Here is a 27,851-nt window from a genome sequence, read left to right as displayed (position 1 = left end):
TGCTAAAATCCATAAAGACATCTCTTTTGTCTCTGGGGAAAGGACATATCCACTCCTACATTGAACATATAGGATTAATTATAACTGAGGAAGAAAGAGAAAGCTAACACTACATCTGGCCCTTGTTCAGCTAGGACCCCTGGTGTGGACAGGTAATTGTATTGGTTATTTGCTGGGAAAGAGTCAAGGCCCGGGGTCTGGATATTCAGAATCAGAAAAGTACACTTTCAAAAGAAATAACTTCCTCTGATCAAAGAAGGATCATAGACTTTTTGGGGGCCGGTGATCAGTGATGAATATTGGGGTTTGTATTAATCCGATATTTCTAGGAGGTACATTTTTAGCTTCGTGATCCCGAGGGGAAGAACATGCATATTTTTATATAATTGTGCAGTTAGCAAATTAGCCCCAAATATTGGTTAAATCAGGGTTGGGGATCATCCGGCCACCGGGCCATATGCAGCCCGCGATGACCTTTTATGCGGCCCCGGGCAGATTCCAGGGACCGCAGTGCTCAGGTGGCAGCTGCGTCTTGCTGGCTGATGGCCCTTTAAACCCTGTCAGGATTACGTCCTCACACTCATCAATGCCAGCGTGAGTATGTACTTTGTGGGCGGAGTAAGCGCGCAATGCAGTTTCCTCCTACAGATGCCCCAGCATCCCTCTCAGGTTGGTTTGTGCTTCCATGCCTGTCTGATCCCCAGTGATGCCTGTACATTCCTCCTAGCTCTCCCCAGTGATGTATAGTCCTCCCAGTCCTCCCAATGATGTAAAGCTTTCCACAGCGATGTCTGTACAGTCCTCCCAGCTCTCCCCAGTGATGTACAGTCCTCCCAGCCCTCCCCAGTGATGCATAGTCCTCCAAACTCTCCCCAGGTATCTATATTCCTCGCAGTCCTCCCCAGTGATCTATATCTCTCGCAGCCCTCCCCAGTTATCTATATTCCTTGCAGCCCTTCCCTGTGATGTATATTCCTTGCATCCCTCGCAGCCCTCTCCTGTAATGTATATCCCTCGCAGCCCTCCCCTGTGATGCATATCCCTCGCAACCCTCCCCTGTGATGCATATCCCTCGCAACCCTCCCCTGTGATGCATATCCCTCGCAACCCTCCCCTGTGATGCATATCCCTCGCAGCCCTCCCCAGTGATGTACATCCCTCGCAGCCCTCCCCTGTAATGTATATCCCTCACAGCCCTACCCTGTGATGTATATTCTTCGCAGCACTCCCCTGTAATGTATATCCCTCGCAGCCCTCCCGTGATGTATATCCCTCGCAGCACCCTCCTGTGATGTATATCCCTCGCAGCCCTCCCCTGTGATGTATATCCCTCGCAGCTCTCCCCTGTGATGTATTATGCCTTCAGCATCTCCTTTATGATATATATACAGCCGTCCCAGCCAACACAAACTTGTTAAAGCAGTTTTGAGAAGCAACAAGATCAATATCGCCTAATATTACAACCACATCAAAAACAAGAAGCTCCAGCCACCACAATGAGTTAATTGTTTAACCAATATAGTAGGGTAATTTTCAAGTTGATAATTTTGTGTGACCCCCGAATCATGGTAGAAATTTCCAAATGGCCCCCAGCAGAAAAAAGGTTCCCCACCCTTGTGTTAAATGGATGAAACGCTATCCATGCCATGTTTCATCTCCATAGAGAGGTAAAATAGTGATAAGAAACATGACCACAATATCTTCCGTCCCATGACCAGCCTTGTTATGAGTGACCAGAGGGGAGGTATGTGGGTGTGACTGTTCTCAAATATACTGACGAGCAAAATTATAATAATATTTTGAACTTTTGACTTTCAGGCTCCATATCTCACCATCCTCTACAGCTTTGAGCGTGAGGCTACCATCACTTTTTAGAAAATCATCTTGGCTATCCCCTCCATAAATTTGACTTGCAGCTATTTAACATATAATCAGTTATGCATATTCTTGTCATGTCTCTGCAATATCACCGTTTTGCTTCTAAAAATCTAAATTTTCATTTTTATTATTATTTTGTTGGTATTTTGTAAATCCAGCTTTGGCTTTCAGCTCTGCCTGAATATAATTGATGGAGGAAGGTTGAACTAGATGGATCTAGGTCTTTTTTCAACCTAAGTAACTATGAATCCTTCTGGGCTCTCTATTAGATTCAAGCATGTCTCAACCGAAATCTGATCCCAGCTCTCTTCTCCACGTTCCCAGTGTTGGCGCATACTGGTCGGGTAACTTGGGGATGTCTCCAGCTTTTTCTTCACCTCTACCCACAAGTGTTCTACCAGGTTGAGGTCTGGGAACTGTTGGGGACAATCCAGCACCTCTACTTCATTGTCATTTAACCATTTCTTCTCCAATCTTGCCGTATGCTTAATGTCATTGTGCTGCTGCAACTCGTTCTTTCATACCCATAGTACTCGAGTGTACAAAGTAACTTGTCTTGTAGGATCCTCACATATCGCTCAGCATTGAGACCACCATCCATCTTGGTCCCGTATCCAACGCCTTTGGCTGTGAAACAACCTCATATCATCAGGCTTCCTCCACTGAACTTGAATTGAAATTTCTCGATCCGTTTGCCCCTTTTTCCCTTGTTTCTTCCAGACGCTTTTGCCCCCATCAGAGCCTAGTCTGTTGACATCCGTCTCATCGCTCCAAATCATCTGTTTCCAAACTACTACTATCCTCTTTTCAGCAAACTCAAGCTAACCCATTTTATGATGATATTGAAGTTGAGGCTTTTCCACCTTTTTTTGGGCCACCATTCCAGACTTGTGTGTCGCTCGGTGCTTGCATGGACGTCTGTGATGTCACTATTATGAAGCAGACGAGCCGCCTCCACTGCCGGGTTTGTCTCCAGAACTGATAGACCTTGTGATGAGCGACTTGTTGACTCCGATATTTTGCCTGGACGTCAGCTCTTGGCTTTTGAATGGATGGACGGACTTCACTTCACATTCTTCCAATTGTTATGGCCTCACATGATGCAGTCTGGCAATTTTTTTTAGGCTGAGAGACCGGTATCAATGAGCTGGATGATGCCGTTTCTCTTTTCTAGGGAAATCCGCTTCATGGCTGCTCCTTGATTCAAACCAGTGACCCATCACTTGGGAAACAACCTAATAACACACTGAACTATTAGGGAATGTGAGAACAGGTTGTAATTTGTAGTATACAGGAAGAAAACGATTTTTCAAACACTAGGAGCAAAACAGTAACAATGCAGTGACATGACAAGAATCAGCATAACTAATCATATGCTAAATAGCTACAAGTCAAATTCATATATGCGATAGCCAAGATGATTGTCTATAAAATGAAGGTCGTCTTAAGTTAAAAGCTGTAGTGGATGGTGAGATATGGAACCTGAAAACCAAAAGTCCAAAATATTGTTACTCTTTTGCTCATCAGTGTAAATACAGAAGTTGGAGGTGACACCTTGTTCAATGCCAGGAAGATACATTGCTGTTTAGGATTCTTCCACATTTCATTGGAGTTCTTCCCTCCATAAATCTGAGCCATTTCTGTGATGCAGGTTTAGTACTTTTCTCGTATCCTTTTTTATTTTATGCAGTTATATATACTGTACATACTATTACAACACAGGGATGGATAGGAAGGGGTTACTAGGCTACATATCACCCTACTTCTTGGTTACAACGCATATGGGACCTGACAGGTTCCCTTTAAATCTGAATAGATTTGTTCCTCTTGCTCTATAAACAAATCCCTGAAGCCATACACTATCTGTACTAGATGTCCAATCACTAAGCCACTCGCTGCCATTCAATAACTAAACCATTCACAGTCAATGCATAAGGTGTGAGTGAGAAGAGAGGTTGGCTAATGGACTTCAGGACTGACTTTCATATTAGGAAATTAGGGTTATGGGTTTTAGTAAATTCTATTAAATCAGATTTGCAAAAACTATTTTTTTTGTCTCTGGACAACCCATTTACATACAAGACCAGAGAACTTTTAAAGTATGTCATATACAGTCTCCACATGTGTGAGAGCCAAAGTGAAGACCAATGCAGGATTCGTAAAGTGGCCAATGGTGGCAATTTACAGCCTTCAAAATTAAGCATTTCTTTGATATATAGAGTGTGTGTGTGTGTGTGTGTGTGTGTGTGTGTGTGTGTGTGTGTGTGTGTATTTATATACCTATACCCTCAGTTGGGAATAAGCACATACTGTAAACCAGGTGGTACGTGACGGATAGGCTTCCAGGGTTGTGTGGACGCACTTGTCAATGGAAAGATAAACCGAGCACTTTCCAAAAATTGTCGAACACCTTACTTTTCCTCGACACTATAAAATTTTAAAGGCTTGTCCAAGTAACACCTACTGGTCAGTACACACAAAGTCTAGCGATGTGTAAAGCCAAAGTTCCTCGAAAAGTTTCCGGATGCATTTCCATACAAACAAAGCTGTTATATGTAGGCAGTGGACGGCAGTTACCACTTTGTACATTTGGTTGGTAATTAAAGGGGTTTTCCAGTTTAAGAAAATCCTTATTCCCCAGCTACAGTTTTAAAAAAAACAAAAATAAATAAATTGGAGTTTACACCCTCCCCAGGTCCAGCGCTGTTTGTCAATCTCAGTTCTTGTCTGCAGCACTGACGTCACATCTGTAGCCAGTCAGTGATCTGAGCAGCTCTGTCTGAGTAAACCGCAAGAGACGCTCAGTTGATAGGCATCAGTGGATGGTCATATTGGTAATTTTGGAGGGAAATGAATAGACAGTTAACTTTTAAGGCAAACTGTCACTTGAAATAAATATGTATTTTATTAACTGGTGTAAAAAGTCAGTGTTCTCCAGAATCCGGCGTTGTTTTTCTTTTGTTCCTGCGCCTTTCCGTTCCCGAGATATGGCCTCTATTTCTTTGCACGTAAATCTACCCTTGTTTTCCAAGTGGGTGTACACTTCATCAAAACGCCCACAAAGTGCTACTGACCATGCCCACTTGGCTAACAAGACTAGACTGAAGAGGAGGTCATATCTCAGGAACGGAGAGGCGCAGGAACAAGGGAAAAACAGCGTTGGATTCAGGAGAACAGCGGCTCTTAGACCAGGTAACAAAATTACATGGGGTTTTTTTTAAACTCGTTTTATTGAAGGTTAAGTATAACATAGAATCACAAATCAATATAGCGATTAGTTCATGCAGAATAAAATTTCAACATTAGAAGGTACATAAGTATTCAATCACAGGTTGTATCCCAAAACTAGGAAATCCAAAATGACATAGAATAATATTATCAAATGCTGGGAACCGAGTCACACTACCAGCTTGAAAAGCAATACATTCTATAAGTCTACCGACCGAGTAAACAATATGGCAGAAAAACAACTTTAAGACGAAAAGTCATGTAAGTTTGAAGCCAGGGAACTGGGCGAACCCCCTGTCAAGGGCGATCTCATCCATCCGCCCCAGATTTTCTCAAATTTATTTAAAGAACCCCTGTTCTTGAATACAAATTGCTCTAGAGGGATTATGGCATTCACAAGGGCAATCCAAGACGCTCTGGATGGGAGTCTAGGATTCATCCAATTTAGTATTATGCCCTTACGAGCCAAGAACAGGGCTTTCTTTAGTAGAATATTCTCAGATTGGGACCAGGAGTTATTATTCAATACACCAAACAAACACAGGATCGGACTCATAGGGACCACTTTCTCCAGCACAGCCGCGAGCGTTGATGCAACTTCTGTCCAAAAGGAGTAGACAACACGACATTCCCATATCAAATGCCAAAAGTCTGCACCACCTCTCCCACACCTCGGGCAGGAGTCCGCAACTGTGCTATTCATATTATTTAGCCTTACCGGAGTAATATAACTCTGATGTACAATATATAGCTGAATGAGTCTATTGTTTATTGCCGGAGAAACCAAGGTGTGGGATTCAATAATGTCATCCCAAACTATATCGTCTAACTCAGGGATTTTGGTTTTCCACTTCTCCAAGATGGGGAGAGGATTGTTCATGGCCTTGGCCCGGATGAGTATAATTTAGAAACTAGACCCCCAGGGCCCTGTGATCTAATAATTCCGATTATCGGGAATGATGAAAATCTAACCCCACGACCAGAAAATTGAGCCCGGAAAGCATGTCTGACCTGGAGGTACTTGAACTCATGAGAATCCGGCAAATCAAATTCAGTCTGCAGCTGCGCAAAGGGACGCAGCTCATTGTTTCGGACTATTGAGCTCAGGGAGACTATTCCTTGGTTCCTCCATTCCGCAAAGCCCGGCAATCCACAAAAATGCGGGAGGTCCAAATTGCCCCATAGAGGGGTCTCAATGGGCACATCCTGAAAACCAAAAGGTGGACCTAGCTTCCTTCCAAATCCTGGTCACCAGTTTGTGAATTAGGAGGATGCGGCCCTCAGGGGCTCGTTTGTGATCAAATAGTAGGGGCCATAGCAGTTCCACCCCCGTGAATTCCGCCAAGAATCCCTCCGGGGAGCTACCTGCGCCAGGTAATGTCCAGTATCCCAGATATTTCAACTGTCCAGCTAAATAATATATGTATAGGTCCAGAAGGGCCATGCCCCCCAGATCTTTAGGTCTTTGCAATTTAGCTAGTTGGATTTTTGATCTAGAGGAACCCCAGACAAAAGAAATCATTAAGGATTCCATGGAGCGGAAAAAGGACCGGGGAATCTGTACGAAGATATGCTGGGTAATCTAAAGACACTTCGGTTGTACTATCATTTTAAGGAGGTTAATCCTTCCCGCTACTGAGAGGGGAAGCTGACTCCACCTATTAAATTTTTCCCCGAAGTATGTTAGGAGAGGCGCAACATTTCTAGCAATCATTTCTGCTGGACTTTTTGTTAATATAATCCCCAGGTATTTGAACTGGTCAACTACCGGTATTCTACATAAATATGTGTCCACCGATTCATTTCTACACTGAGATAGAAATAGGAGATATGATTTTGACCAATTTATCACTAGGCCCGAGAATTCCCCGAACTGATCAATGAGTTCCACAGCTCTAGGAATGGAGGAGTCCGGCTTGGAGGCAAAAAGCAGCAGGTCGTCCGCATACAGTGAGACGTTCCTGTCCCCCTCTATACCTTACTCCCTCATACCATGGGTCCGCCCGAATACGCACTGCCAACGGTTCCATGGATAAAGCAAATAAGAGGGGAGACAGGGGGCACCCCTGTCTAGTTCCCTTCCCCAGGGCGAAGGTCTCAGACACCCCGCCACCCACCTGGATGTCGGCCGTTGGCGCCTTGTATAGAATTTCAACCCAACGAATGAAATTGTTGGCAAATGCAAAGGCCCGCAGCACCTCCAGCAGATAGGGCCACTCAATGGAATCGACCAATGAGACCAGAGACCAGTCCTCGTCCAGTTTTGCCCCCGTTTGTAAGATCACCTGTGCCCTCCTCAGATTGTCCGAGTACTCCTACCTGGGATAAATCCAGACTGATCCCTATGTATTATGGAGGAGATCACTTTATTGAGTCTAGTTGCCAGGACTCTCGTAAGTATTTTGTAATCCGAATTTAACAATGAGACTGGTCTGTAAGAGCCGCAGTCCAACAAAATTACATGTTTATCACAATTGACAGGACGACATTAAATATAAAAAATAAGTATAAGGGAATCTATAGGTTATATCCAAGTTTAACCCCTTAACGACCGCGGGCCGTAAAATTACGTCCTAAAGGACATAATCTTACTGCCCGCGGTCCTCCGGCGGCAGCATGCCGCGATCGGCACACATCTCAGCTGATTTTCACAGCTGAGATGTGTGCCTGCTAGGCACGAGCAGAATCGTTATCTGCTCGTGCCGATTAACCCCTTATAATGGCGCTGTCAATACATGACAGCGCCATTATAAGCGCAATCGCGGTAAAGTTTTACTTACCGCCGAAACCGGAAGTCACGTGACGCGATCACGTGACTCCCGATAGTTGTCATGGTAGTACAGGGTCATGTGATGACTCCTGTACTACACATGAATTGGTTTCACTTTCGCTGTGCCCGGGGCACAGCAAAAGAGAAAGACAGCGTATCTGCTGTTTACAGCCTTCCAGCTGTGATCAGCAGATACTGCAGAGCGATCGGAATGCTGATCGCAATAGCCCCCTAGGGGGACTAGTAAAATAAAAAAAAAAAAAGTAAAAAAAAAAGTTTTAAAAAATTAAAAAAAAAACAAAAAAACCTAAAAGTTCAAATCACCCCCCATTCGCCCCATTAAAAATTAAAGGGTTAAAAAAATAAAAAATATACACACATTTGGTATCGCCGCGTTCAGAAACGCCCGATCTATCAAAATATAAAATCAATTAATCTGATCAGTAAACGGCGTAGCGGCAAAAAAATTCCAAACGCCAAAACGACGTTTTTTTGTCGCCACAACTTTTGCGCAAAATGCAATAAGAGGCGATCAAAACGTAGCATCTGCGCAAAAATGGTACCGTTAAAAACGTCAGCTCGAGACGCAAAAAATAAGCCGTCATTGAGCCTAAGATCCCGAAAAATGAGAACGCTACGGGTCACGGAATATGGCGTAAAACGTGCGCCACTTTTTTCGGACAAACTTCCGATTTTTTTTTAACCCCTTATATAAAAGTAAACCTATACATGTTTGGTGTCTACGAACTCGCACTGACCTGAGGCATCACACCCACACATCAGTTTTACCATATAGTGAACACAGTGAATAAAATATCTCAAAAACCATAGTGCTATCGCACTTTTTTTGCAATTTTTCAGCATTTGGAATTTTTTTGCCATTTTCTAGTACACAATATGGTAAAACTGATGGTTTCATTTAAAAGTACAGCTCGTTCCGCAAAAAATGAGCCCTCACATGACCATATTGACTGAAAAATAAAAAAGTTACGTCTCTCAGAAAAAGAATGGCGAAAAAAAAAAACGGAAAGGGAAAAATCGGCCGGTCGTGAAAGGGTTAAGGAACCCTGCATCCCCCCAGCCTCAGCAGATAACATACTGTACACCGGCCGAGCTCAGGAACGTATGGAATGTTGTTTTGGTGTCCTGATAACATCCACATTAGGGGAGCACAATGGAGCACTCATTTCGGTCACCTGACTCCAATTATCAGGACCCAAACTCATTTTGAAGGTTTTTCTATAAGGATAAAGTCAAATCTGGCAGCTTAAAAAGGTCTTTATGAGGAATCTTGTTTTTTTTTTTTAAAAAAAAAAAAAAATGAAGCGCAAATGAAAAAAAAAATGATTTAACAAAAGCAAGATCCACAATGTCAGAAGAATGAATTCCAATACGAGAGCGGCAGCCTTTCTCCTGCCTGGTCCTACGCCAGGGCTGGCTCCACTACAGAAAACCCTACATGTTATCTCCCCTACCAGTCTGCCAGGAGGTGCAGAGAAACGTGGACTGCTCATCCGAAACTGAGAATATAGGGTTACGGAATAATTAAACAACAGTTAACCCTTTCAGGCGATCTGTGGCCACGTGTTGGAAGGTGGGGGAATTTTTCAAGTAATTATCATTAAAGAAGCAGGCAGTGTGGGCACAGTGTATGGCAGAGAGAAGCAGGCAGTGTGGGCACAGTGTATGGCAGAGAGAAGCAGGCAGTGTGGGCACAGTGTATGGCAGAGAGAAGCAGGCAGTGTGGGCACAGTATGGCAGAGAGAAGCAGGCAGTGTGGGCACAGTGTATGGCAGAGAGAAGCAGGCAGTGTGGGCACAGTGTATGGCAGAGAGAAGCAGGCAGTGTGGGCACAGTGTATGGCAGAGAGAAGCAGGCAGTGTGGGCACAGTGTATGGCAGAGAGAAGCAGGCAGTGTGGGCACAGTGTATGGCAGAGAGAAGCAGGCAGTGTGGGGTACAGTGTATGGCAGAGAGAAGCAGGCAGTGTGGGGTACAGTGTATGGCAGAGAGAAGCAGGCAGTGTGGGGTACAGTGTATGGCAGAGAGAAGCAGGCAGTGTGGGCACAGTGTATGGCAGAGAGAAGCAGGCAGTGTGGGCACAGTGTATGGCAGAGAGAAGCAGGCAGTGTGGGGTACAGTGTATGGCAGAGAGAAGCAGGCAGTGTGGGGTACAGTGTATGGCAGAGAGAAGCAGGCAGTGTGGGGTACAGTGGATGGCAGAGAGAAGCAGGCAGTGTGGGGTACAGTGGATGGCAGAGAGAAGCAGGAAGTGTGGGGTACAGTGGATGGCAGAGAGAAGCAGGCAGTGTGGGGTACAGTGGATGGCAGAGAGAAGCAGGCAGTGTGGGGTACAGTGGATGGCAGAGAGAAGCAGGCAGTGTGGGGTACAGTGGATGGCAGAGAGAAGCAGGAAGTGTGGGGTACAGTGGATGGCAGAGAGAAGCAGGCAGTGTGGGCACAGTGTATGGCAGAGAGAAGCAGGCAGTGTGGGGTACAGTGGATGGCAGAGAGAAGCAGGCAGTGTGGGCACAGTGGATGGCAGAGAGAAGCAGGCAGTGTGGGCACAGTGTATGGCAGAGAGAAGCAGGCAGTGTGGGGTACAGTGTATGGCAGAGAGAAGCAGGCAGTGTGGGCACAGTGTATGGCAGAGAGAAGCAGGCAGTGTGGGGTACAGTGGATGGCAGAGAGAAGCAGGCAGTGTGGGGTACAGTGGATGGCAGAGAGAAGCAGGAAGTGTGGGGTACAGTGGATGGCAGAGAGAAGCAGGCAGTGTGGGGTACAGTGTATGGCAGAGAGAAGCAGGCAGTGTGGGCACAGTGTATGGCAGAGAGAAGCAGGCAGTGTGGGGTACAGTGGATGGCAGAGAGAAGCAGGCAGTGTGGGGTACAGTGGATGGCAGAGAGAAGCAGGCAGTGTGGGGTACAGTGGATGGCAGAGAGAAGCAGGCAGTGTGGGGTACAGTGTATGGCAGAGAGAAGCAGGCAGTGTGGGGTATAGTGTATGGCAGAGAGAAGCAGGCAGTGTGGGGTATAGTGTATGGCAGAGAGAAGCAGGCAGTGTGGGGTACAGTGGATGGCAGAGAGAAGCAGGCAGTGTGGGGTACAGTGGATGGCAGAGAGAAGCAGGCAGTGTGGGGTATAGTGTATGGCAGAGAGAAGCAGGCAGTGTGGGGTATAGTGTATGGCAGAGAGAAGCAGGCAGTGTGGGGTACAGTGTATGGCAGAGAGAAGCAGGCAGTGTGGGGTATAGTGTATGGCAGAGAGAAGCAGGCAGTGTGGGCACAGTGTATGGCAGAGAGAAGCAGGCAGTGTGGGGTACAGTGGATAGCAGAGAGAAGCAGGCAGTGTGGGGTACAGTGGATGGCAGAGAGAAGCAGGAAGTGTGGGGTACAGTGGATGGCAGAGAGAAGCAGGCAGTGTGGGGTACAGTGGATGGCAGAGAGAAGCAGGCAGTGTGGCACTGCATGTCATTTATATTAAGTACTAGCTGTAGTACCCGGCGTTGCCCAGGATAGTAACTGTCTCTCTCCCAGTCTCTGTCTGTCTCCCTCACTGTCTCTATCTCTGTCTGTCTCTCCCTCTCTGTCTGTCTCTGTATTTCAGTGTCTGTCTCTTTCCCTGACTGTCTCTTTCCCTGACTGTCTTTGTCTGCATTGGGACACTCCAACATTCTTCTGAAATTCTGACTGCATTGTGGCTCCCAGCTCCATTGATTTTAATGGAGGCAGGTTTTTTGGAGAGTAACTGTAAAAACAAAGGGGTTAAAATTTCCCCTGAAAACATAGTCTATGACGTTCCCTGAGGCAAATGGAGTGTCAGTACAAAATTTCGTGATTGTACATGCGACGGTGTGGATTCTTTACACACACACACACACACACACAGTGCTGGCCAAAAGTATTGGCACCTCTGCAATTCTGTCAGAGAATACTCAGTTTCTTCTTGATTGCAATCACAAATTCTTTGGTATTATTATCTTCATTTATTTTCCTTGCAATGAAAAAACACAAAAGAGAATGAAACAAAAATCAGATCATTGATCATTTCACACAAAACTCCAAAAATGGGCTGGACAAAAGTATTGGCACCCTTAGCCTAATACTTGGCTGCACAACCTTTAGCCAACATAACTGTCAACAACCGCTTCCGGTCCCCATCAATGAGCTTCTTACAATGCTCTGCTGGAATTTTAGCCCATTCTTCTTTGGCAAACTGCTCCAGGTCCCTGAGATTTGAAGGGGGCCTTCTCCAAACTGCCATTGTGAGATCTCTCCACAGGTGTTCTATGGGGTTCAGGTCTGGACTCATTGCTGGCCACTTTAGTAGTCTCCAGTGTTTTCTCTCAAACCATTTTCTAGTGCTTTTTGAAGTGTGTTTTGGGTCATTGTCCTGCTGGAAGACCCATGACCTCTGAGGGAGACCCAGCTTTCTCACACTGGGCCCTACATTATGCTGCAAAATTTGTTAGTAGTCTTCAGACTTCATAATGCCATGCACACGGTCAAGCAGTCCAGTGCCAGAGACAGCAAAGCAACCCCAAAACATCAGGGAACCTCCGCCATGTTTGACTGTAGGGACCGTGTTCTTTTCTTTGAATGCCTCTTTTCTTTCCTGTAAACTCTATTTTGATGGCTTTTCCAAAAAAGCTCTACTTTTGTCTCATCTGACCAGAGAACATTCTTCCAAAACGTTTTAGGCTTTCTCAGGTAAGTTTTGGCAAACTCCAGCCTGGCTTTTTTATGTCTCGGGGTAAGAAGTGGGGTCTTCCTGGGTATCCTACCATACAGTCCCTTTTCATTCAGACGGATAGTACGGGTTGGCACTGTTGTACCCTCGGACTGCAGGGCAGCTTGAACTTGTTTGGATGTTAGTCGAGGCTCTTTATCCACCATCCGCACAATCTTGCGTTGAAATCTCTCGTCAATGTTTCTTTTCCTTCCACATCTAGGGAGGTTAGCCACAGTGCCATGGGCTTTACACTTCTTGAGGACACAGCGCACCGTAGACACAGGAACTTTCAGGTCTTTGGAGATGGACTTGTAGCCTTGAGATTGCTCATGCTTCCTCACAATTTGGATTCTCAAGTCCTCAGACAGTTCTTTGGTCTTCTTTCTTTTCTCCATGCTCGATGTGGTCACACAAGACACAGGACAGAGGAAGAGTCAACTTTAATCCATGTCACCTGCTGCGAGTGTGATTTATCATTGCCAGCCCCTGTTAGGTGCCACAGGTAAGTTACAGGGGCTGTTATTACACAAATTACAGAAGCAGCACAGGACTTTTCAAACAGTGCCAATACTTTTGTCCACCCCCTTTTTTATGTTTGGTGTGGAATTAGATCCAATTTGGCTTTATGACAATTTTTTTTTTCATTGAAGACAAATTAAATGTAGATAATACCAAAGAATTTGTGATTGCAATCATATTCAGGAAGAAACTGAGTATTATCTGACAGAATTGCAGGGGTGCCAATACTTTTGGCCAGCACTGTACACACACAGACACAGACACACACATATATACATACACACAGCTTTATATATTAAACTATGTAGCTGTTATCATTTTGTGCACTGTATGGCAGTATTATTTGGACACTACAGAGATTGGTTCACCCAATCTGTAACTCATACTCGCGATCTGATGGCAACTCAACATTTTAGAAGCATTGTATGGGGTTATTGTCCAACCACTGAGAAGCGGTCATTTGGCGGCATTATTGTGTGCACTGTATGATGGCATTATTTGGGCGATCTGCAGCATGGGAATCTTTTGTTAATGATTACAGGTAAATACAGGTGGTTGGATGCTTTCACATTCCTCTTTGACATGTGGGGATACCGGGGGGGGTCAGACAGGATAACTCCATACATGGCCGGCACAGACAAAAGTGTGATGCAAAAAACGTTACCATGAATATGAAATGTACTCATTTTACAGGAATTTGTGACTTGTAGAAGGAATGCATAAAGCAGGTATGCAAAAAATGCCGTAATCAGGTGTGAGGCCAAAAGTCCGAGTACATAGTGTGCCAATTATCCTGAACGAAAACCTGCAAGGGAAATAGCAGCTCCTGGATGTGCACGGGCAATGGCGCCACTGGGGCAGCCACACTGGGACATTTATGGGGGGGGGGAAGAAATAATTCCAGTAAACTCATCAGGGAGTATCACAGGCGCGCAGCATTACAGGCGTCCCTCACTAAGTAGGCCGAGGCTGCCACCTTCTGGGCTTAATGTGAAGCTACCGTATCATCTGTAACCCGAGTACATCAGCATGTGGTGGGATAGCTGGACAGGCTGCAAATTCTGCAATCTCTAATGGCCAGCAATGTCTAGGGTCATGACAAGGTAGGATGGCGGCGTGGTCAGTGGATGGACCCACAGTCATTGCTATCATACTAAGCAAGCAGCACAGGAAGACGCTTGGCTAGGACGCACGACCTGCTATCTTTACAGGTCATTTCTCTGTCCTGTGTGATCTGCGCTCTTACTGTATATCCTGTGCAATCTGCACACTTAGGACATTTATGTCATGTGTGAGGTGCGCTCTTAGGTCATTTATCTGTCCTGTGTGATCTGCGCTCTTAGGTCATTTATCTGTCCTGTGTGATCTGCGCTCTTATGTTATTTATATGTCCTGTGTGATCTGCGCTCTTAGGTCATTTATCTGTCCTGTGTGATCTGCGCTCTTATGTTATTTATATGTCCTGTGTGATCTGCGCTCTTAGGTCATTTATCTGTCCCGTGTGATCTGCGCTCTTAGGTCATTTATCTGTCCCGTGTGATCTGCGCTCTTAGGTTATTTATATGTCCCGTGTGATCTGCGCTCTTAGGTCATTTATATGTCCCGTGTGATCTGCGCTCTTAGGTCATTTATCTGTCCCGTGTGATCTGCGCTCTTAGGTCATTTATCTGTCCTGTGTGATCTGCGCTCTTAGGTCATTTATCTGTCCTGTGTGATCTGCGCTCTTAGGTCATTTATATGTCCTGTGTGATCTGCGCTCTTAGGTCATTTATATGTCCTGTGTGATCTGCGCTCTTAGGTCATTTATATGTCCCGTGTGATCTGCGCTCTTAGGTCATTTATATGTCCCGTGTGATCTGCGCTCTTAGGTCATTTATATGTCCTGTGTGATCTGCGCTCTTAGGTGATTTATCTGTCCTGTGTGATCTGCGCTCTTAGGTCATTTATCTGTCCTGTGTGATCTGCGCTCTTAGGTCATTTATATGTCCTGTGTGATCTGCGCTCTTAGGTCATTTATCTGTCCTGTGTGATCTGCGCTCTTAGGTGATTTATCTGTCCTGTGTGATCTGCGCTCTTAGGTCATTTATCTGTCCTGTGTGATCTGCGCTCTTAGGTCATTTATATGTCCTGTGTGATCTGCGCTCTTAGGTCATTTATCTGTCCTGTGTGATCTGCGCTCTTAGGTCATTTATCTGTCCTGTGTGATCTGCGCTCTTAGGTCATTTATCTGTCCTGTGTGATCTGCGCTCTTAGGTCATTTATCTGTCCTGTGTGATCTGCACTCTTCATAGGTCATCTACCTGCCATGTGATTGGCACACTATCAGTACTCATTGATTCAGAAATGGGGGTTCAGAACGGTCTTATTAAAGAGGAATTTAGGCCACACATGCATACCATCTGGTTATTCACTATGGGACTGCCGGAGATTGCCAAATTCAGTGTGCATGACACCCCTCTTTTTGGACAGGGCATTTCAGAGCCCCATTTACGGGACAGATGAGAGGCCAGATGCCTCTTACCACCCATCACATGCCCTTTATCTTTTCTCTAGCTTTGATGGGCCCTACACAGTTGATTTTAGGAGTGGGTCATATTACCACCACCTGTCATTACTTACTGTAATACCCCAGACCTCATCGCCTGCCCTCTGCATGAACTTCACCAATATGGTAACAGTGGATGATCAGGACAATCCCACCCATGTAGACATTGACCTTGCCATAGAAAGCATACACGGATCCCAAGCCCCGGGGGTATTTATGTTCCCGAAAATCCATGGTGTTGTAAACAAGTTTACAAGGAGCCGTGAAATAAAAGTGCCTGTCATCTCTCATATGCACCACGGCAAAGCCAGAAAACATTTTCCACTGTTTCTGGCACGTGTCCATGCCCACAGGGAACGCATTCATGACATGAACCCAACATTGCTGAGAATATAGAGAGAAAAGGTCTTCAGGGCGAGCAACAAAGGACGCAGCGGGGGGTGAGGTGCCACACGTTCCTCGAGTGCTCAAGATGTGACATATTTGCACTGGATTTTGGCAAATATCTTGACATTTACAGAGAAGTGGCCGAACCCCTAGATCTACCAGGGCTCTATAGCTGCCCAATAAGTCAAAGTCCATCTCTTTATCCCTTAAAGGGATTATTTCCATCTTCATAACTGGGCATTGTCGGATAGACCTTGTAAATATAAGCACTTTTGCAATTTACTGCTTGTTAAAATTTTGCTCCATTCTTGAGATACTAACACTTTTCTTTTGTTTGCAGCTCGTTGCCTTGGAGACCGACCACCTCTGCTAGACAAAAAAAAACAAAAAACATGAATAGGGATTATACTCTCTTTTCAAATAAGCTGCTAATCACTGGTTTGATTTGCTGGAGCACGCTGTTACCTCCTAAACCAGCTACAGAGCAGTGCTTACAAGCTAGACAGCAGCGGTGGCCGGTCTCCAAGGCAACCAGCTGTAAACAAAAGACAAGTGGTAATATCTCAAGAACGGCTGCAAATTTTAAAAAGCAGTAAATTGCAAAAGTGCTTGTTTTTATAAGCTCTATCCAACAATGTCCGTCTGTGATGAGGGGGAATAACCCTTTAATGACCTGTGATATGCCTATATAGGTCATAGAGAAGGTGCAGGTGTATGGAGCTCCATATCCATACAAGCTGGGGTCTGGCTATGTTATACAACCAACCCCTAACCCTAAAGCTTCATTCAGACCTCTGTTGTGGACAGTCTTGATCTGTAACATGGATAAAAATCTTCATTGCACTCTATAAAATTATATAATCTGTACCGTAAATACTATTTTTCAGTCAATTCTCCACTGGAGTGGTGGTCCATCGTGCACTAAGCTATATCCGGCCTACCTGACTGCAGTGGTGGTCCATCGTGCACTAAGCTATATCCGGCCTACCTGACTGCAGTGGTGGTCCATCGTGCACTCAGCTATATCCGGCCTACCTGACTGGAGTGGTGGTCCACCGTGCACTCAGCTATATCCGGCCTACCTGACTGGAGTGGTGGTCCACCGTGCACTCAGCTATATCCGGCCTACCTGACTGGAGTGGTGGTCCCTCGTGCACTCAGCTATATCCGGCCTACCTGACTGGAGTGGTGGTCCACCGTGCACTCAGCTATATCCAGCCTACCTGACTGGAGTGGTGGTCCACCATGCACTCAGCTATATCCGGCCTTCTTTCATCTTTGACTGTAGGCATAGTTTAATAAAAGCATGACTTACCTTCAGGGTCATCCAACTGCGGAGTCAGTGCCAGAAATTTGTTAGTATTTATGTTCTCCTCATGGCTGCGTGCGGTCGACTGCTGTGACACGAGCTAGACAAGGACAAATGTGCCATCAGAAAAGCATTTATTGTTTCACAGACTATATTACATATATGGATTTTTTATTTTTTTTTTTTAATAAAGACGTATCGCCAATATGCCGGCTTCTTCAGGGGTTCAGTTGGATTCTGCATTGAAAAGAAGGCAGATTATCCCCATTGAATAAATGTAATCCTTAAATGTATATGTGGCCCTACAAACTGGAAATACAAGTAATTTACTGCACAGATCTTTCAGTAAAATACTTTACAATTCTAAGATCCAAATCTGATACATGAACAAACTCTTATAGAGTAGTATACATAAAGGTGCACAGCATAGTTAGGATACATACTGATGCCCAGTACTAAATGGCCATGTTGTTCTATAAAGTGTTTTGTTTGGCTTTTTTGTTTTATATGAACCATCACACTATAAACTATTATGTTCCTGTTAAGAAAAATATTGTAAAAATAACTGAGCCCCTGAGGAAGCCAGAAAAAAGGGGGAAACACAAGGAAATATTATAGCCCAAATGTACTGATGCCCTTACATCTATATTTGGTCTATACTGTGGTTATCCACCATGAGCCATTACTATGCCTTGTATACACTGCTCCTTATATATTCTCTAGTTTGAGATTGCATTTATTAGCAATTGTTTCTAATCGCTTGTGTAGGTATCTATATCCAGATGTGCATGTAGGGGCTATTTAACGATTACAGTTCAGCATTATGCACTGTGAGATTTGTTTTGCTGGATGTGCCATCTCCCCTATTTTTTATGGTTTGCTTTATTCTTGTATGGGGTAAAATGTGGGTATAACCTCCACAACAGTGCTTTGGCTCTTATTTGTATTTTGGTTTTTTTTTTATCTCTAGGACCTCTTTTCTACGAACGTTTGCGTTGAACTAATATTGTATTATTTGTAAAGTGGTGATATTACATCTCTATCCTGCGAGTCCAGGCATTTTTGGTTACACAACATTATTCTTACAGCTTTACATGCAGCTGTTTGACATTGGATTCTGTTATCGAGTCTATAGGGCACTTTACACGCTGCGATATCACTATTGATATCGCTAGCGAGCGTACCCGCCCCCGTCGGTTGTGAGACACGGGCAAAATCGCTGCCCGTGGCGCACAACATCGCTTACACCCGTCACACGGACTTACCTTCCCTGCGACGTCGTCGTGGCCGGCGAACCGCCTCCTTTCTAAGTGGGCAGTTCGTGCGGCGTGATAGCGACGTGTCACAGCGACGTCACACGGCAACCGTCCAATAGAAGTGGAGATGAGCGGGCGGAACATACCGCCCACCTCCTTCCTTCCTCATTGCCGGTGGACGCAGGTAAATAGATGTTTGTCGCTCCTGCAGTGTCACACATAGCGATGTGCGCTGCCGCAGGAACGACGAACAACTAGCAGCATGCACCTGTACCACCAACGATATTATGAAAAGGAGCGACGTGTCAACGATCAACGATTTTTGACGTTTTTGCGATCGTTGATCGTCGCTCTTAGCTGTCACACGCTGCGATGTCGCTAACGACACGGGATGTGCGTCCCTAACGACGTGACCCCGACGATATATCGCTAGCGATGTTGCAGCGTGTAAATGGCCCTTATGATCCAAACCAACACACAGATCCTTTGCTACAAATCATGACTCTCTCACTTTCACTTCTACATGGCTTTAACAATGACCCAATTCTTATTCCTACAACAGGTACCATTGGAAGACCCTTGATGTAATGAGCTCGGCCCTACGACATGGGCCTGATCTCTGTACTGACCCGCGTGGCAGGAGGTCTTCATACAGGCTTGTCATATTGATGATATCAATAAAAGGTGGGGAAGTGGTGGTGACTTAATAGCACTGGGAATATCCTGAGCAAAAATGAAAGTCCCCCTCACTATGTCCTCATCCAAAACTAACAAATGTTCTCTAAATGGTCCTGACCCCCGCAATCAGGGCTCTTGCACTAATGTGTGTTTCCTCCTTTTTACCCTGACAGTCTACCCTCTACTTGAGTGGTCCCGGGGCACTTTTCACTACCTGGAGCTCTTCCCACAGTTGTTTCCGGATCTCCAGACCATGAGCTTTAACCTCCTTCTCTTTTGCCATCCTTTTCAGTAAGATTTCATCCAAAGCTTTCATCTTCTTCATGGCTTTTTCCAGTTTGGGATCAATCTTATCTTCTGCACTTGGAGATTGCTCTAGGGGACCTGCCAAAATAGTCACAATGACGTTAGGGGCTCATTATAACCCCATACCACTAGTGCCCATGTTGCCCACTGTTGCTGGTGGTACACATTAATCCACACCACTAGCCTTAATACCTCTGCTGCTATGCACCAAACCATTCCGGACTTTCTCATTGAAGGAAACGTCCAACCAGAAACCTTTTTTACAGATCATAAATGGTGGATCAGTTTGAACCTTCATGAATGGCTAGACCACGGCACTCCATACAAACTCAATATAAGTGTGAAAAACGCCACCTTGGCGATTAGTGGGGGTCTACATCTGGCCGTACAGATGAGATAAAGGATGGCTGAACCCAGAAGAGGGGAAGTCTCATGTGTATGGAGGAGTACTAAGTCTCCTCAATCCTTAAAGGAATTGTCCAGGCTAATGATATTGATGAAGTATCCTCAGGACATGTCATTAACATGAGATCAGTGGGGGTCAGTCACCTCCACGTATACAGATTTAATCAGCTCCGGATGTAAATGGTGGATGGAGCTGAATAGAGCAGTGCTGTCCACAAAGTAGTAGCCACCGAAGATAAAAACAGCCATCTGGTGTTAGACCCACCCCATTGATCTGATACTGACCTATCCCAAAGGCCCCCATACACTTTAGACTATGTCTGCTGCACTTGCCAATATTGGCAAGGGCGGCCGATTGTCCAATTTGCCCTCAATTCTTCCTCAACACATCATTTCGAGCCTCCAAGTCGGAAGACATGGCTGCTGGCCGAATGATTGGCTGAACCATTGTTTACCCGGTAGCTATATCTTGTGCATGAGGTCTTTAAGGATCAATATTGTAAGACTGGATGAATGCTTAACACATTAAATGATCTCATACTGATCAGCTGATCACCTATTATGGGACCTCCCAACAGAATCAGTCAGTGGGACGGATCCTTTTTGTTCTTACACAAGATAAGTTACTGCCAGGGGTGTTTGGCAGCAGATTTTGCCTCCTCCACATAACTTTCCAACGGAGTTGAGCTAAACAGATAAGTTTATGGTGGTTTTGGAGGAAATAGCTGTTAGCCCAGTGAACATTCAGAGTAGAGGGTGAAGAAGCCCATATGCCTCCCGGAGCCGACAGTCAACTCCACATATAATTAGTTCAGTCCCGGTGGTTGAAACAATTCCTTTTCCTTTGGATCCCAGACATTTTTGATGTGGTTACCGAAAACCATCTCGGTGCCACATATAAAGATCTCGCCATGTGCTGCACATATGTCCTGTACATCAGACTGACTGCCGAGCGCTAGACGAAGCCCCACTTCTGAGAAGCGGCCGCCGAGCATCTTATTACAATATGTCTCATCCACTATTGGATCAAGACTTGTAGGATTTTTTTCAAACGTCCAGACTTTGCTGGATGCCTCATTATTATGGAGTTTTAGTGAATAATTTCCATGGAATTGTTATCAAGTGCGATAGTGAAAAAGATTAAAGCTGGATGGATATGTCAGATAACAGCGCAGACAGATGTCCTAAGAGACCCCCCTGACCGGACCCTCCTAGTTACCTTCCACACATACAACGCCGGCTGTCTTGGCTGTAAAATCTTCAGCAGCAGAATTTTCGTGTAATTCATCTTTACAGTCTTCATTCTCAAAATTGGGAACTAAATAAGACAAGACATTAGGTTATAATGGATGGAGGGATGGATGGATGGATAGATAGATGGAGGGATGGATGGATAGATGGAGGGATGGATGGATAGATGGAGGGATGGATGGATAGATGGAGGGATGGATGGATAGATGGAGGGATGGATGGATAGATGGAGGGATGGATGGATAGATGGAGGGATGGATGGATAGATGGAGGGATGGATGGATAGATGGAGGGATGGATGGATAGATGGAGGGATGGATGGATAGATGGAGGGATGGATGGATAGATAGATAATGGAGGGACAGATAGGGGGACAGATAGGGGGACAGATAGGGGGACAGATAGGGGGGACAGATAGGGGGACAGATAGGGGGACAGATAGGGGGACAGATAGGGGGACAGATAGGGGGACAGATAAAAAAGATAGAGGGATGGATAGATAGATACAGCTGGCGGCTTTTCCAGTCTCACATACCGGTCCTTGTAGAGCTCCTTGCGGTCTTCTCATCAGACGGGTCTTCAGAAGTGTCCCGTTCATCATCTGAAGTCGTGGTGACATCCCCCTGGTTATCGGGAGACATCTTATTACTATGCCTCCTGTTAGAGGTTGAGGGTATGATAAAACTAATGAATGTGACCAACTTAACCTTAGAAGTGGCCCCACAGACTGATGGCAACAGATAAACACCTTACAGAATGGACTCTGAAACGCGTGATTGTTTTTAATAATACATGTCAGGCCTCAGCGTGCCTCGTGCACACAGTGACATACTTGCTATTTTACCTGCGCTATTCCCGGTTCTGGACTCAGCACTTCCAATGAACATACAGACAAGCTCACTCTCTGTTTATCCGCTTGGAAAGAACTTAACAGGCGACTTCCAGGCCGGGAGCGAGATGTGGAGGCAGGTCTGGAAATGCCATCCAAGCTTCCCTTCATTATATCCATCTTCATTAGAGACAGAGCTAAGAGATCAGACCTAAAATGTAAAACAAAATATCCGATACGATACAAAACCCGAGCTTCACTTACATACAGAACCCAATCAACTAATACATATAGTGGAGGGACTGCGTGCGATAGACCATGAGCAAGGGGCCATATGTCAGTCATACACCAGGGGCGTGGAGTCAGATGTTATACACCGGGGGAGAGGGGCCGGATGTTATACACCGGGGGCGTGGAGTCAGATGTTATACACCGGGGGAGAGGGGCCGGATGTTATATACTGGGGGATGAGGGGCCGGATGTTATACACCGGGGGAGAGGGGCTGGATGTTATACACCGGGGGAGAGGGGCAGGATGTTATACACTGGGGGGAGAGGGGCTGGATGTTATACACTGGGGGGAGAGGGGCTGGATGTTATACACTGGGGGGAGAGGGGCTGGATGTTATACACTGGGGGGAGAGGGGCCGGATGTTATACAATGGGGGGAGAGGGGCCGGATGTTATACAATGGGGGGAGAGGGGCCGGATGTTATACACTGGGGGAGAGGGGCCGGATGTTATACACTGGGGGGAGAGGGGCCGGATGTTATACACTGGGGGGAGAGGGGCCGGATGTTATACACTGGGGGGAGAGGGGCTGGATGTTATACACTGGGGGAGAGGGGCCGGATGTTATACACTGGGGGGAGAGGGGCCGGATGTTATACACTGGGGGAGAGGGGCCGGATGTTATACACTGGGGGGAGAGGGGCCGGATGTTATACACTGGGGGGAGAGGGGCCGGATGTTATACACTGGGGGGAGAGGGGCTGGATGTTATACACTGGGGGAGAGGGGCCGGATGTTATACACTGGGGGGAGAGGGGCCGGATGTTATACACTGGGGGAGAGGGGCCGGATGTTATACACTGGGGGAGAGGGGCCGGATGTTATACACTGGGGGGAGAGGGGCTGGATGTTATACACTGGGGGGAGAGGGGCTGGATGTTATACACTGGGGGGAGAGGGGCTGGATGTTATACACTGGGGGGAGAGGGGCCGGATGTTATACACTGGGGGGAGAGGGGCCGGATGTTATACACTGGGGGGAGAGGGGCCGGATGTTATACAATGGGGGGAGAGGGGCTGGATGTTATACACTGGGGGAGAGGGGCCGGATGTTATACACTGGGGGGAGAGGGGCTGGATGTTATACACTGGGGGGAGAGGGGCTGGATGTTATACACTGGGGGAGAGGGGCCGGATGTTATACACTGGGGGGAGAGGGGCCGGATGTTATACACTGGGGGAGAGGGGCCAGATGTTATACACCGGGGATGAGGGGCCGGATGTTATACACTGGGGGGAGAGGGGCTGGATGTTATACACTGGGGGTGAGGGGCCGGACGTTATACACCGGGGGAGAGGGGCTGGATGTTATACACCGGGGGAGAGGGGCCGGATGTTATACACCGGGGATGAGGGGCCGGACGTTATACACTGGGGGGAGAGGGGCCGGATGTTATACACTGGGGGTGAGGGGCCGGACGTTATACACCGGGGGAGAGGGGCTGGATGTTATACACCGGGGGAGAGGGGCCGGATGTTATACACCGGGGGAGAGGGGCCGGAAGTTATACACCGGGGGCGAGGGGACGGAGGTATTATATATATATATATATAAATATATAAAATACACAAAGGTCTGCAAGAGTGAAATTGTTTAACAGTTGGTCTAGGAAAAATAATAAGAAAAAAAGGATTCAATAGCTCCTACCGTTTTGTGTATAGAGTTCCGTTTAGAGCAATGTGTTTCCATGGTTACACAGCATAGGAAGCTCTAGATACAGGAGACGTGAGGGCCATGCGCCCCTGGTGCAATAAATTGTTCATTGCTGTGACCACAGGCAGATAATATGGCGACTAAACCAAGACCCTAGCCGCTTGCTCGTCCCGCGGCTGTATGATACGTACACGGTGCACAACGTCCTGCTCAGTGGCCGCAGCCTTTGGTCAGAGCGTCGGCGTCCTTTGTTGCTAGGTCACCGCCAATCCCGTGCCCGGAAGATGGCCACGTGATTAGCCACAGTGGCCGGCGAGGCTCAAGATTACTAAACGCGTTTCAGAACTTGCTGTGTGTTATTTTCTAGGTGACGCGTCAGACTAATGTTTTTCTACTTATGAAACAATTAACAAATCTAACTAATAATAACTATATTCACTGAGCCATCACAGCATACACATATGGTAACTAGGGGGTCTCATTTGTCAGAACTGTCCTAGCAACCAATCAGGGAGCAGCTTTCATATTTGAAACCGCTCTTGGAAAATGAAAGCGTTGCCCTGATTGGTTGCTTTGGGCAACAAGGACAGCTTTAATGTAGGAGAAATGAGGCTCTGCGCGTCACTTAGCCTCCAGTACACCTCTTGATGTGGCCAATTTTACGCCATCCTAGCCCCCTCGCCGTACAAGGGTGGGACGGAAAGTCCTGGAGGACACCGGTCACTGAAAAAGCAAAAAAATAAGTCCATGTGAGGGGAAATTACTAACAAAAAAAATCAAACCTCACAATTTCGCCATTTTTTTGTTTTACTCAGTTCATTGTGAGGAAAAATTTACCTGGCGACTACATTTTTCAGGATGGTGCAATTATGTACTGATTTTTTGTATATTAGTGGTAAAAAAAAAAAACAAAAATTCCTGAAATTAAAAAAATTAAAAATTGTCATTTTCTGAGACCCGTAACTTTTTTATTTTTTTTCTATGATGAAGCTGAGTGATTGTCACACACAGCCGCAGTTTTTCTTTATACCAATTTACGGATATATATCATGTTATGATAGTTTTGGGTTTTTTTTAAAATTTTATTTATTTTTTATTACAACCAGTGGTGACTGAAAAATTAACAATTTTGAAGTTCTGATTTTAGTTTATTTTCAGTTAATAATTACATATTTCTATAGTGAATTTTTTTTTCCAACCTTACAATCCAAAATAATTAGATTTTGGAGGGTTTTTTTAAATTTTTTTTTTGGGGAGGAGTGAAAAGGGCGGGGAAAAAAAAATAAAACAAATATATATATATATATATATATATATATACATACAGTATATGTTTACTTTATCCATTTTTTATTTATACATATTTGATATATAAATATGTATATATATATATATATATACGTGTGTTATATATATATACACACATATATGTGTATACATAGATATATATATATATATATACACATATATATATATATACAGGGTGGTCCAAAAGTAGGTGGACAGTATGTGTAATAGGGTTATCAAACATGGTGTAAAGTGAAACTGACTCAGTTGCCCTTAGCAACCAATCAGATTCCACCTTTCATTCTACACAGACTCTTTGGAAAATGAAAGGTGGAATCTGATTGGTTGCTAAGGGCAGCTGAGTCAGTTTCACTTTACACCATGTTTGATAACCCTAGTACACATACTGACCACCTACTTTTGGACCGCTGTGTGTGTGCGTGTGCGTGTATATATATATATATATATATATATATATATATATATATATATATATATATACCGTATATATATACATATATATATAATTTATTTTTTAGCCCTCTTAGGGCAGGATCACAGAAGTCTTTTCAGGCAGATTCTGCTACAAAACCCCGCAGAATAAAAAGCCCTCAAAAACACTCAAAAGACAGAAAATGTACATTACTATGTACAAAATAAGCTGCTCTTTGGTCTTTTGGTTAGGAAAACCTCATTTGGTGAGATTTTTACCTCAGCATGTAAAACCAGGAGAGAAAATAATAAGAGGAATAAGAGGAAAAATATAATAGAAACACGAACACCACTTCTGTATATTTTACCCACTCTTGATGTAAAAAAAAAAAAAACCCTCACCAAATACTCAATGAGTTTCATGGCTGAAAAGATGTCGTGTGCATAGTATTTTAAAGCCACATGAGTAAGATTAAGTATTTGGTGATGGTTTTTACCTCAGTATTTGGTGAGGCTTTTTACCTCAGTATTTGGTGAGGCTATTTACCTCAGTATTTGGTGAGGTTTTTACCTCAGTATTTGGTGAGGCTTTTTACCTCAGTATTTGGTGAGGCTTTTTACCTCAGTATTTGGTGAGGCTTTTTACCTCAGTATTTGGTGAGGTTTTTACCTCAGTATTTGGTGAGGCTTTTTACCTCAGTATTTGGTGAGGCTTTTTACCTCAGTATTTGGTGAGGCTTTTTACCTCAGTATTTGGTGAGGCTATTTACCTCAGTATTTGGTGAGGTTTTTACCTCAGTATTTGGTGAGGCTTTTTACCTCAGTATTTGGTGAGGCTTTTTACCTCAGTATTTGGTGAGGCTTTTTACCTCAGTATTTGGTGAGGTTTTTTTACCTCAGTATTTGGTGAGGCTTTTTACCTCAGTATTTGGTGAGGTTTTTACCTCAGTATTTGGTGAGGCTTTTTACCTCAGTATTTGGTGAGGCTTTTTACCTCAGTATTTGGTGAGGCTTTTTACCTCAGTATTTGGTGAGGCTATTTACCTCAGTATTTGGTGAGGTTTTTACCTCAGTATTTGGTGAGGCTTTTTACCTCAGTATTTGGTGAGGCTTTTTACCTCAGTATTTGGTGAGGCTTTTTACCTCAGTATTTGGTGAGGTTTTTTTACCTCAGTTTTTGGTGAGGCTATTTACCTCAGTATTTGGTGAGGTTTTTACCTCAGTATTTGGTGAGGTTTTTACCTCAGTATTTGGTGAGGTTTTTACCTCAGTATTTGGTGAGGTTTTTACCTCAGTATTTGGTGAGGGTTTTTTACCTCAGTATTTGGTGAGGATTTTACCTCAGTATTTGGTGAGGTTTTTACCTCAGTATTTGGTGAGGTTTTTACCTCAGTATTTGGTGAGGCTTTTTACCTCAGTATTTGGTGAGGATTTTACCTCAGTATTTGGTGAGGATTTTACCTCAGTATTTGGTGAGGTTTTTACCTCAGTATTTGGTGAGGCTTTTTACCTCAGTATTTGGTGAGGCTTTTTACCTCAGTATTTGGTGAGGCTTTTTACCTCAGTATTTGGTGAGGTTTTTACCTCAGTATTTGGTGAGGGTTTTTTACCTCAAGTATTTGGTGAGGTTTTTACCTCAGTATTTGGTGATGGTTTTTACCTCAGTATTTGGTGAGGATTTTACCTCAGTATTTGGTGAGGATTTTACCACAGTATTTGGTGAGGCTTTTTACCTCAGTATTTGATGAGGTTTTTACCTCAGTATTTGGTGACGATTTTACCTCAGTATTTGGTGAGGTTTTTTACCTCAGTATTTGGTGAGGGTTTTTTACCTCAGTATTTGGTAAGGTTTTTTTTACCTCAGTATTTGGTGAGGTTTTTTTACCTCAGTAGTTGGTGAGGCTTTTTACCTCAGTATTTGGTGAGGGGTTTTACCTCAGTATTTGGTGAGGTTTTTACCTCAGTATTTGGGTACTTTTCCACTTGCGATTTCGCTGTGCGAATGCAATCTGATAAAACATCGGATTGCACTTGCACCAGTGCAAAACTATGGGGCAGTATCCTCTTACCTTTTATTTCTCATCACGAATCATGCTC

General features: G+C 44.9%; 2 protein-coding genes across 4 annotated transcripts in view; one reads left to right on the top strand and one right to left on the bottom strand.

Annotated features, from left to right (window-relative positions):
- The window catches only part of FSIP1 (fibrous sheath interacting protein 1), a 54,224-nt gene extending 29,937 nt beyond the window's left edge, over window positions 1–24,287 (bottom strand). The window contains exons 1-6 of one of the 3 annotated variants that reach the window (XM_075329969.1): window positions 24,227–24,287; window positions 22,106–22,301; window positions 21,797–21,884; window positions 21,230–21,328; window positions 19,514–19,683; window positions 17,372–17,465 (exon numbers count right to left, since the gene is read on the bottom strand). In XM_075329969.1, the coding sequence (XP_075186084.1) occupies window positions 17,372–17,465; window positions 19,514–19,683; window positions 21,230–21,328; window positions 21,797–21,884; window positions 22,106–22,276 (622 nt within the window). In that variant the 5' untranslated portion in view covers window positions 22,277–22,301; window positions 24,227–24,287. Of the gene's footprint in view, window positions 1–17,371; window positions 17,466–19,513; window positions 19,684–21,229; window positions 21,329–21,796; window positions 21,885–22,105; window positions 22,302–24,029 lie in introns of all 3 variants that reach the window. The other 2 variants (XM_075329968.1, XM_075329970.1) reach the window with 2 other exon arrangements.
- The window catches only part of ATP6V1D (ATPase H+ transporting V1 subunit D), a 201,992-nt gene that overhangs the window by 137,901 nt on the left and 36,240 nt on the right, over window positions 1–27,851 (top strand). The window lies entirely within an intron of this gene.

This window comes from Anomaloglossus baeobatrachus, chromosome 12, assembly GCF_048569485.1.
Source record: "Anomaloglossus baeobatrachus isolate aAnoBae1 chromosome 12, aAnoBae1.hap1, whole genome shotgun sequence".
Taxonomy (NCBI): Eukaryota; Metazoa; Chordata; class Amphibia; order Anura; family Aromobatidae; genus Anomaloglossus; species Anomaloglossus baeobatrachus.
Note: the sequence above shows the minus strand (reverse complement) of the source record. Positions and strands in the feature narration are given on the sequence as shown.